The sequence below is a fragment of the Acyrthosiphon pisum genome, chromosome A2 (genome assembly GCF_005508785.2).
Source record: "Acyrthosiphon pisum isolate AL4f chromosome A2, pea_aphid_22Mar2018_4r6ur, whole genome shotgun sequence".
Taxonomy (NCBI): domain Eukaryota; kingdom Metazoa; phylum Arthropoda; class Insecta; order Hemiptera; family Aphididae; genus Acyrthosiphon; species Acyrthosiphon pisum.
The window spans coordinates 115,312,912-115,325,748 of NC_042495.1; the positions used below are offsets into that span (position 1 = coordinate 115,312,912).

At 28.3% G+C, this 12,837-nt stretch overlaps 1 protein-coding gene and 1 pseudogene across 1 annotated transcript in view; one reads left to right on the forward strand and one right to left on the reverse strand.

The window, feature by feature from the left end:
• Positions 1-1,556: 1,556 nt before the first annotated feature.
• Positions 1,557-6,967, reverse strand: LOC100167664 (annotated as a pseudogene).
• The window catches only part of LOC100163574 (ras-related and estrogen-regulated growth inhibitor), an 86,875-nt gene continuing 80,828 nt past the window's right edge, over positions 6,791-12,837 (forward strand). The window contains exons 1-2 of the mRNA XM_001946427.5: positions 6,791-7,350; positions 9,434-9,522. Of these exons, the coding sequence (XP_001946462.2) occupies positions 9,462-9,522 (61 nt within the window). The 5' untranslated portion in view covers positions 6,791-7,350; positions 9,434-9,461. The remainder of the gene's footprint in view (positions 7,351-9,433; positions 9,523-12,837) is intronic.

Genomic DNA, 12,837 nt, shown 5'->3' on the forward strand with positions numbered 1-12,837 from the left:
TGAATTTTGACAGTTTTGTCAACATACTGAATACCATTATAATTTTATTTTCGTTTATTTATTGCAAAGTAAATAGTAATATTTATTTGGTTGAAATGGTCGATGACGATTGACGACTATGGTTATACTTTATTATAATTTATAGAGACCTGAGACAACACTATATAGTAGGTATATTATATATAGGTATATAATATGTATGACGTATGTGGGCTCGACTAAATTGGCTATACTTCCACAGTTCCACTGAGTGTCTGTGTTTAAAATGTTATCGGATATTATCGTTATTAAGTTATGAGAAATCATTATCGCCACGGCATCTACGGATTTAGTTCACTGCGTATACATCACGATTATAAAGAATTTTTTTTTTAAGTTTTTTATAATCGTGATATACATACAACTAATTTAACTGAAATCTAAATAAAGAAACACTCATGGGATTATTGATAATTGATTTCACCTATCAATTATCATAGAGAAACGTAAAATATAAGAAACGTGATAAATTAAAAATGTATTTATTACAAGAACGGCTAAATGGCCTAACACTTATGGCAGTTTATAGAAATATTTCTTTTAAAGCAGAAGAAGTTTTAGACGAACTAGCAAAAAACAGAGAAAACTAGATTTGTTAATTAAGTTATTATTTATTTTATTTAATGATGTAGCATTCTGTAATAAAGAAGTTTTTATTTTATAGAATATGGAGTATTGGAGTGGATAATCTTCCATATTGTGTTTAATGCAGGGATGGAAAACGTTTTTAAAAAACGTTATTAAACGGAAAAAAACAAAAAACGAAAACAATTAATAAAACGAAAATAATTAATAAAAAAAAAAAAAACTGATAAACGATAACAAAAAATCCCAAAAAACCGAAAAAATAATAACGAAATCAAAAACGAAAACGAAAATAAATTATAGTATAATAAATTATTAAATTATTAAATTATTTATACCACGAAAAAAAAAAAATGTTTTTAAAAATTACACTTGTCTTTACTTTTTAATCTTTAACTTTGAAAACATTTTAATTTCAAATCAGAAATTTTGAATTTCCTAATTTTTATAAAAATTATAATTTTGATTTAAAATTTAAATATTAAGAATAATTAATTTTAATTTTTAACTTTAAGTGCATTTCTATATTGCACGCTACTATTATAACTTAAAAGTTAAAAGTTATAAGTTATAAGAATATAATATAAAAAAAAATTTATACATTATCAAAAACGTTATTTGGAAACAATAGGAAAATAACGTTTTTAAAAACGGAAATCAAAAACGTTTAAAAACGTTAAACAAAAACCATATTTTTAAATCAATAAAACTTAACGAAAACGAAAAAATTAAAAATGTTTTCCATCCCTGGTTTAATGTGAATTTTTAATCAATTCAAATTATATTCATTGTTCCTATTGTTAAATATTTTACTAGGTACCTTAGAAAAAAGTTTTGAGAGTGTGAAGATTTTCCAATTTTCACCTCCCATTTAGCTGTCGTATTTTTTTTTTTGATCCCCCCTTTCAGAAATCATGTCTACGCCACTGGTTCAGACAATGGAATTTCCGTATCTGCTTTTGCTCTCTTCACAGCATCGTCGATTTGAGCTTTAATTTCATCATCAATTTGCTAAACAATAATAAATTTATTATTATTATAAATTATTGAAAACACAACAACACTATTGTTTAAAAAAAGAATAATAAACAAGATGTTGAAAAACATCATGGTACCACGAATGGTGTACTGATAGGTAGTAATGACAACTTTAATAAAAATAAAGAAATTGCTATTAGTTTATTTACCTTTAATTCATTAATATTAACTAAATTAGCTCCTATGATTTTTTCTTTAAATTACGTTATTGGATCTGTTGTTTGACTCTTAGATCTTATATGATATGTATATGATCTAAGGACGCACTTCTTGAACTTCATCACGAGTTCTATAAGATGTTCCTGGGTCAGACATAGAGTGTTCAGAGTAGCGGTAAGTTTCTGTTTCCAATACTAGTGGTCTTTTACTACCCGAACAATAATCTATGGCAAAACGAGCAGCTTCTCTGACAGCCAAAATATCCATACCGTCCACCCAGATACCAGGAATATAATCTCCTTGTGTATAATATGCTACACTAGCAGATGCACGGTTAGAGCTAGTTCCCATGCCATAGCCATTATTTTCACAAACATACACACAAGGTAGGTATACCCAACAATTTTGCCATATTGAAAGCCTCAAATACTTGTCCTTGGTTAGCAGCTCCATCACCATACAAGGTAAGACACACACCACCAGTACATAAATATTTAGCAGCTTATGCTATTCCAGTACCAATGTGGTACCTAAAAATGAAATAATTATTAAATAGAGTGTATAAAATTACAATATTTACAGTTTTTTTTATTGGAAAATATAAATGTAAATATTGCTTAAATTTTAACTGTACGAAAAACAGAATAATGGATTTACCTGTGCTCCAACAATTCCGTTGCCTCCATAAAAGTGTTTAGCATACATATGCATAGAACCACCTTTACCACGAGAACTTCCACTTTTATGCCCAGTATTAATTCTGATAATACACTAAAAGGATCCACACCCACACAATAAGTTCATTCAATTTTAGTAGGTGCCTATACTTAACTTTTTTTAACAAATATATTTGGCGTTTTAATCTTCTGTTTAATTATTTTATAATTTATATACTATCGATTATTATATAGCATATTGTTATTCGACATTTATGTACTACAAAACCTAAAATTAATTAATATTTATTTGTTATTTACCTACTATAGGTACCTAAAATTATAAATATTTAAATTAAGTATTATAGTATCATAATATTAAAAATAAGTTTTTATACCAAATATTAAGTACCTATAGGTACTCCCATTCTGAAAATGTGGACAAGTTAATGAAAAAATAACTTTAGTTAGTTAAGTTATGTCAAATCAAAATTTAGAAAGTTAAGCTTATAAGTAAATATTTAATAAACATTATATTTTACTTTTAAATTTAAAGTTAACAAGGGAAAAATAAACTATAATTAAATAAACTATAATTAACTCAGTTAAACATATGACACGTCTTATAATTAATAGGTTCGCATGGCCCGCCATAGGCAATATCATACTTTGATGGATTTTAAATTACCTAGACACAACGCCGTGTTTTTGAAATACATAATTTTATTCTTATAGAATAATAAATTGTTAAAAAACACTTACTATTAAGTATTAATAAAGTTAAATTAAATCAACAGATTTTATAATATTGCTTTTATAAATAATAAATTATAAAGTAAAGACTTTGAAAAGATTATTGTAACTTGTTATAATCTTTACGACTTGATATTATTAAATTTGTATTTAATATTAGATTATTTTTGGACCCAGAAGAAAAAAATGTTTAACGAATATTTTTCGATTGTTAAATCATGTAATATATAATTATATAATTTAACAGAGCGCAGAAAACGTTCAATGAGTGAGAAAATTAAGAGATATAGGCTCGCAGCAGCCAACACGTTGTTGATAGTTGATAATTTTCGAACTCAGTTTTCTTTTCTACGTCCAGATTAATCTTTTCAAGGTCACTGCCAGGCTTTTTTAGTTATTGAATCAGAAGAAAAATAAGATTCTATGCAAAGCGATATGATTATAATTTTACAATTTATAGAACTTGACGACCGTCGTCATCTGCCATAATACGTGAAGTATTATAATGAAGTATAATAAACCCGGTAGAAGAAATTCAGGAGAAATGCATTAAATTATAATATATAAAGATATGCGCAATACATTGCACGTGCATGTTTAAGAGTTAAGTTGGGGGGAGGGGGGTATGTCCTGAGGGATTTAATACTTCCAGTTTCCGAATACCCCCCACCCCTCCCCCAATTGTCGATATATATTTAAAATTAAAACAAATAGCTAAAAAACTCGGAGCAAAAATTGTAATTAGGTACCCTGGATTAAAATTTTAAGTATCCTGTATAGTATCAGATGATCATTCAAATATTAAATATATTCATATGGACAATTCACTGTTAATATTAAGTTGTATGGAATGTAGGTCATTATAAATTTCCACCAAGTTATTAATTGCTTGGTGTTGCATTTACTATTTGTCTATATTATGTCTACTATTACTATACGTATAGTGCGACTTGTAAAAGGCTTAAGGCTGGGATATGGATTCTCGCGTATATAATAATATACGTTCTATGATATCACAAGAAAAGTATTCAAATTTTCAATAATTTATAAGTTAATAGATAGGTACCTAAATCATATTGTATTATTATTGCATTGACGCATATAGTCACGTTTTCAAAAACAAAACCTCCAAAACGTGTAAGGGTCATACACAATATGATACTCAGCAATGATAATATGAATTGAGATTATTTATTTATTTCGTTATACCTATAGTACCTATGCGTAAACCGGCTTTCGCATACCTTATATATGGTTATAGTATAGTTATTACGTGAACGTCATCTACAAAGCGTTGGAAATTGAAATCCCATTTTTAGCGGTTTTTCGTAGTTATTGTCGGTTGTTTTTCCCGTGGCACTAAATAACTATTGAAAAAACCGAAAAATGACCTCCCTAAAGTACCATCTTGATCCAATTTGCTAAAATATAAGGTACTATAGGTATATGTTGAAATCCAAACACTCCTTCTGGTAGAAATTTTGTATACAGGTCAAAAAATAAACATCATTGTAAAACCACTATAACTTCCTTGCTCCGCTCAGAATTTAAAATTAAATTAAATTATTAAAAAAAATCATAAATTACATAAGAAATCCAATATAGATAATTACTTTAATATGACTATAATTATCTTATCAAAATAGATAAAATATTATATAATAACTTAATATTAGATAGATAATAAAATATATAGTTCAATCCTTTAAAATTTAAGAATTAATATAATTTGGTCCAAGTTATATACATACATAATAGGTACCAATTTGGAAAGAATGTACCTATCTTTTTAGACCTTAATACTATATTTGTTTTGTAAAAATGATTAAACTGTTTAATTCTAAACAATATTTAACGTAAAATGTCACAAACTTTTATGGCAAATTTAAATGTTGAAAATAAAATTTAAGAAAAAACCAAAAATCGCTATTTTTATATAAGTGAAATAAAATTTTTTTATTATAAACTTATGGTGATTTTATTGTTCTAACTGTCAATATATTTCAATGTTTGGAACTAGTGACTATAATATCTTCCACAGAATATTATCCACAGATAATTCTTTGCCAATTATTATTAAGGAAGAAATAGTAGAAATCTAGGCAACCTCATAGGCTTTTTAGTATATTTTAACTATAACTCGCTTATGAGTATTTTAAAATTGTAAAATTTTATACATCTTAAAATACTCATAACTCGCTTTAAAATTAAAATATACTAAAAAGCGGTATGAGGTTGTCTAGATAATAATCTTTAGATTTTATAAGAGGTCAATTCACTCTAATTTTTAAATTAACGGAGCTATACGTAGTGTTCTGCTAAGCGTAAACTTTGGTATGTATTACGCACTTGTAAGACGGATACAACACATGCGAGTATCACGTCCTCTTAAGCCACACGGCATACGTTATACTATACGATTATGCCTATTTTTTAGTGAACCCCAACAATAGATAAGTGTGTAATCCGAAATTAAAAGTGTGCGCTACGGATTTGTCATTTGAGAAGTGTATAGGTACTAATAAATAAGACTATAAAAATAAATAGGTATAGGTATTATATATAGATACTATATAGGTAGTATAAATGTAGTATACATAGTAGTATTATACACAACAATTAAACATTTTTGAATTTTTAAAAATGAAAGTTTTTTATGATAAGGTAGGTACCAAAAATAAATTGATTTCAGTAACATTTTACCAAATTGATCTATACTTCTCTACTTTGAAATAAGATAAGTAGGTATGTCTAGAATTTGAACCAGTCCATTTCGTTACATACTTACATCATACAAAAAAACGTGCTGTATCCCACGACTGAACGATAAAATAAGTTATAAACACGCTGTTGAATTATTATGAAGGTTGGATACTTTTAATTATTTCTGTGGTGTGATTTTAATTCTCTTAAATGTATAAAAAGGCATGCCCTATATTTCACTGCATAGTACATCAATTTAATGTTTTGGTCCTCTTCGTCACTGTATCTCTATAATTGTAAATAAAATGTGTAGTACGAATTTTTTTGAAAAATAGGCACTGGAGTACAGCTGGACATACATCTAATTCTAAGATAAAAACATAGAACTAAGTCTAAAAATCTCCGTGTAAATAGGTACCAGCTGGTAATGAATCCCAACCTAGAGATTGCAAAAATGAATCTTCAAGTGATTTTAATTGATTTTTTTTACTCTGTTTATAATATTACAAATAATTTTAAAAAAACAACTCCTTTTAATTATTTCTTCGTTAGATGCTATTTATTATGTTAATATTTATTAAATAAACAGGTATGGAAAACAATATAGTTTTTACTTTTCTACACCATATTTGAGTGTTTTTTTAATGCATAAATGTTTGAAATGTTGTGATTTTTCGGGACTATAATATTATGTCCGTTGCCCTTATCATAATTCTAAATAGTTTTAAGTAAATGTCGCGCGGGAAAATCGTCGAGGGGCGGACCACCGGTGCACCGTCGTCGTCCGCGGACGGATGCGATTGGCCCCGACTAGCAACACGACGTTACCGCGGTCCGCCGCCGCTACGGACGGTGACCGCCGAGACGACGTGATCAGTCGCAACGTGTTCGTCGCGAAGTTTGGTCGCCCGCTGAGACTGTGTGCGTGTGTGCATGCGTGCGTGTGTGCAGGTGTAGACAACGGTGATAATATATTATTTTACTTGGCCGTTCTCGTTATCCTCTTCGATATCATGCATTCGCAACGTGTTCATCGCTACATTTGGTCGCCCGTGTAGGTTGTGTGTGTGTGTGTGCAGTATTGCTGGTGATAAAACGGTGACATATTATTTTAATTAGTAGTTCCCGCGCGTTATAACAGCCGCAGACGAGACTGATCCGTCATTAGTCGTTTCGTGTTATAGTTATCGCGACAGCTTAAAAAAAATAGAAGAGTTTAATTTCGTAAAACGCATAGCGAATTTTCGCCGTTCACTGCCGTCACACCGCCTCGTAATATCCGACAAAAATGTCATAGACTTCGTGGAGAAGATTGATTGACGGTTGATCCAGCACACTCGTATATACTGTATAATAATATATATCAACAACAATACCGCATCGCATTGACGGAGTGCCCATATAGTTAATAACCTAGGTAAGCACTCTAATTTCTAAAATATTAAATAATTATAATATAATATAGATATATATTATGGTATTTCCATTTAAATTTTTAAAAACTGGCTACGGTATTATCACATTATTCATTTTCACATAATACCATTTTGTGTGCAATATAAACTGAGATACGTCCTTTTACTTTGGGGGTGGCGATATGTATTATACATTAGTACCTATATTACCTATATAATATACATCTCGTTATAAACTAGTTTTGTGTCAATTTCTGTGTTTTTGAAATAAAATGCTTTTCGAAAATTCTAGTTTGAAATAAATCTAATTGAAATAGGGTATCTTTACCACAACATACTGGTTTTTATTTATTTTTTAAATAACAATATAGGTATAGATGATTATTAATAATTAAAACTATTTGTTCAATATTCGATATTTATAGTTTATACATCAAAATATAAGAAAGGAATTCCGCTTCTGCAGAAGTATGAAATTAAAAATGTAGGTACCTGACTAGGTTTGCATTAGATAAATTAAAAATATTAATATTACTAACTTTAATAAGAATATATTGAAAACGTATTCTCAAAAGTTAAAGGTATACATAAGTAACTTAAACTATATACAATTACCTAAAAAAAAAAAATAAATTTTATTACTACAGAGCGAAAGACAACTAGTTTTACAATAATAAAATAAGTACCTATACTTACATTGACATTATTTTTTGAAATTGTAAAAAGAAGCTAATTATTTACATAACACCTATATGCAATAAAAGTAATCACTAAGTATATAATAGCAGAATATATTATTTTGTTATTAAATTAATTGTAATTATTAATTTTAAAAATTATAGGCATGTTTAATGAAACCTAACAGTTATTAAAAAAAAAAATTTTCACTAGTGTAATTCATTAATTTTATCAGTGGAAGCCGGTAGGTTAGTAATTTAGTATGTAATAATTTAATATTGTTCACTTCAAAATAAATAAATTGCAGAACAATTATATAATACGCTAGGTGATTTTAAAACCATCTGCTATGAATGATTAATCATTTTTAGATTTGTCCATGGAGAAACTAACCTTATGATTAATTGTACATCCTATGGCATTATATTAAGTATCCATATAGGTACAATAATATATATATATATATATCAACAAGGTATATCGTTCGAAATTGATTCGACCTCGTATTCCGTTTTATAATCATTCAATACTTAAAATTGTTATGGATCTTTTTTTAATATCGGATAGGTACAGTGGCACCGAACAAGATATCTAAGTGGTACCTATACTGATCAAGGGGGGTCGGAACTGTTGTGGATATTAAACAGTTTAGTAAATTTACAGTTACTAAAATAAATTTTAGTATGTATATAGTATATTGTACATTGTAGTAGTCCCCGACTTGTTTTAGGTTGTTGTGGGGTGATAGGTGAATAGGTAGATTTATTAATTTATTTTTAGGTTTTTCAATACCAAGTACCAATTATACTAAGTCACTTGTCTATATATATATATTTAAAATAGAAATGATTTTTTTAAATTTATATTTATTTAATAGGTAATATTTTTGCATACATAAACTATATTTGAAAAAACTTAATAATACTTACCTACGTAAGTTAATATTCTATATATATTTAAATATTTATATTATTTAAATTACAAATTAGTGCTCATGTGTTAATATATAAAAATAATAACTTATCTTGAAAAACAAACAAAAATAATATATAAGTATTAAAGTAGGTATTAAACACGCAAGTCTCAATTATACTATAATTTTATGTAAAATTGAAACTGTGCGATAATAGCAGTTTAACTAATAATATAAACTGTACCTATATTTGAAATATATTATCTGTATTAATTAATTATAATTATTATAATTATACATATATTCGATAAATTATGAGATATGATAAATATAATGTGAACACTATATTAAAGTACAGTAAGTACATTTTCCAAGTTTAAAGACCTGTTTTTTAATTTAGGACAATTATTTTTATGAATAATATATTGAATTTATTGTTGTCTAAAATATACAGTGAATTATGAAAATAATAATTGTTTTCTTTTATATTTCAGTTAATCTATACTTCCTATTGACATAAATATGACGAATATTGGACGTATCCGGACTGTAGTGTTGGGGAGTTCTCGCGTTGGGAAATCTGGTAAGTTATTTTAATTTAACTAAATAAATTTCTAAAATAAGTGGCCCATTATAATAATGAAAATAAAAGTCATTTTTAAGTTTATCAAAAGTTGATAGAAGTACAGTCATCAGTTTTAGTTACATGTTACTTCTAAAAACATTTAAATTCTTGTTACAATATATTATGTCTAATGTAAATTATATTATGTATTTTAATTTGTTAAGTCTTATTTTTAATCGTAGGCAACCCTATTAAATATCTCCGCGATAGCTATACTTATGTATTAAAAAAAAAAACATTTTATCAAATAAGTAGGTAGAGCGTATACTTACATAAAAAGTATGGTAAAATATTATTTCCTATTGTCGTTTACTATACATATACGATTTAGTATGGGTAGCTGTATTTTATAAGTTCTCATATAGTCACGTAAGTAGTGAGTAGAAACATAAGTGCAATAAAGTTAATCGTTAATGCAACTGTGCACTACTTACAATAATAATAATTATTAAAATATCCAAGTGTGAAATGTATTTCATTACAAATAATAGTTACTGCATCACCTGAAAACGCGTTAGTGCGTACTATACTTATAAACAATTAGGCTATAGCCTATATGTATAGACAAAGTCTAGAGTTCTAGACGATTGGTTAGAATTCTTAGTGCGCGCATGTGTTTATACGTGCCGACGTGCTGGAACCTAATATGGAAACAATGACGATACGTAATATTTCAACATATTTTGTGCTAATAAGACGGTAACGGCCAACGAGCAACGGTAGTTTGTAATTTTGGTAGAGAAGACCATATTATATTATAGTATAATTAAAATCGGAATTATGTATTGGAGTGACCTTAATACTACAGGTTATTAGTTATTACTATTATAGAAGTTGGTATTAGATGGGTTTTTGATTTTCATCGGCAATAATAAATAATTAAGTCAATCGAGTAATGTTGTGAAAATCGAAAATGTGCCGTAATCGAATGAACCGCGTGACTATGGACAATTTGTATTAGCATATTGTGTAGTGTTTTATTCCCTGGCGTGTGTGTGTTTGCAATCAAATTGTACCTACGTCGTATTGCAGCGTAGACATGTATATCTACAGTGAATACTGGATAATGTGAAATGCAATTATTCTATTTCTATCGTCATGCGCTGCACTTACAGGACAATAACGACGGCATATTATTCTAAAATTTGCTCCATTTGGGCATCCTTGTCAAACGAGGTGTATTGATAGGTCTACCTATATTTATACCTATCTTAGCATCGTAGCTTGGCAAGTTACGACAACTTAATTATTATAAAATATCGCGCATTCTATGTCGGCACCTAGTCGGAATACCCATACTTTTCTGTATGCAGCAATTAATTATTGTATGACTTTCTCAAAATTTGAATAGTTTTACTTATTCATCACATTTGATCCGATTTAAACATTTGTGTTAAATGCTGTAAAATAATATATTATATTATTATATCGTTAATACTAAATTGTAAAATATATAACATTAACACAGGTAATAAATCCGGACTTTCATCGGTTACTATACTTAACATATACACCATGATTAAATCTGTAAAAAGTATAGCAAAGTGGTTTGTTTAAAAACCTGAGAGTTGTAAAATAGAACTATTAGGTTTAGGCTATACCTATAATCTATATGTACAACGTTTTAACAATTATATGGACGTCCGAATGTCCGACACATACTTATGTGGCATGTGATGCTGTGCCAATTTCATTTTTGACAACGGGCAGTTTGTAATCCATAAAAAAAGAGAGCGAGGTCATTGTTTTTACGTTGTGTTCGTATTTTTGAGCTACTACATATGCAAAAAATAATATTGAAGATGACAATTTATAAAATGATTTTTAAAGTTAATAATACGTTCCATACGTTTCATATATGGTAACCCCTATTAACTACTAATATTTTTGTTTTGTGGATTTCATTAAAAAGATTATTATAAAACATAACTAAAAAGTTGCTCAAGGATTTAGAGAGGAAAGTTAAAAACGTGTAGGTACTTCAAGTACTTGTAAAAGCATTGTCGATATAACATTAGATAATTTTAAGTTATTACATATCCATGTAATGATCACAGATTACTAAGAATTAAGCAGCAATTTGTGACAACCGCTTTACTTAATTAGTTAAACTGGTTTTAATTCATAAAATATTAATATTAAATTGTAACAAAAAAATTATATAAATTATGCAAAATTGTTATATCTTACAATCAAATTAAATATTATTAGTTTAATATAGGTAGGTAACAGGTATTTTTACATGTGTTATGTGTATAATATTATTCACCTTGTAATTTGTATATACTATTATTGGAGCCAATATCCATTATAGGGACTTCAGTTGTTCTCGAAAATTACCATAATATTTTTACTAGACATTTTCATACATAGGTACGACTTGACGAATGCACAAATCACAAATGTACTTTTATATACACTGTTGCTGTCTTGATCTCTCTGCGGTGTAGTAATAAAATATATATGCTGTACAATTAAAACCATGTACATAGGCGCATAGCTGGTACACTATGTACTCATATTATAATTTATATATATAGAAGATATATAAGTATATTGACGTCCGACAGTATAGACTATAAACAATGCACATCTCTTACTCAATCTATGACCATAATACCATAACAATGTTATAATATTATAAACGGAGAAATTATGGAGTCGGAAACGATTACAAGATAAGATTTTATTTTCAATTGGGAGATCTCCGAATTTGAATGCTACGAAAATTTAGTAGGTAGTAAATAAATATAATAATATTTAATTCATTCTCGCCGCTGACAATAATTATAATATAGTTGTAGTGTCTTCGAAAACCCACGCGGTATCATTAAAAACTTGCGATATGGGCAATTATTACGGTGTCTACAAAGTGCACGTGTCATACCTCATAGTCTATCGTTAAAAAGGTAGGTAATATTAAATGTAAATATTAAATCTACTGTCCCAGCATAATATTATACTGCAACGCACGATGAATGCGACGTCAATCAAATCGGCATCCGATGACCGGCGCGTGCGAACACAACTGCACATAAGTACCTCACACACACAAACACACACACTATGCATTTTTAATACTTTTTTAATAATCACTATCATTGTCTGACCACCTACATAATATAATAATAATAATATTGTTATTATTTATTACACACGTCCGACAGCTGGTTGGTTGGCAGTGAACACTGCAAGTCGCGTGATGCCGGCATGCGTTTCAAACCGTCCGTTGCAGGATGACCGCAGGGATCTATCCTTTCAAAGTGTGCTCGT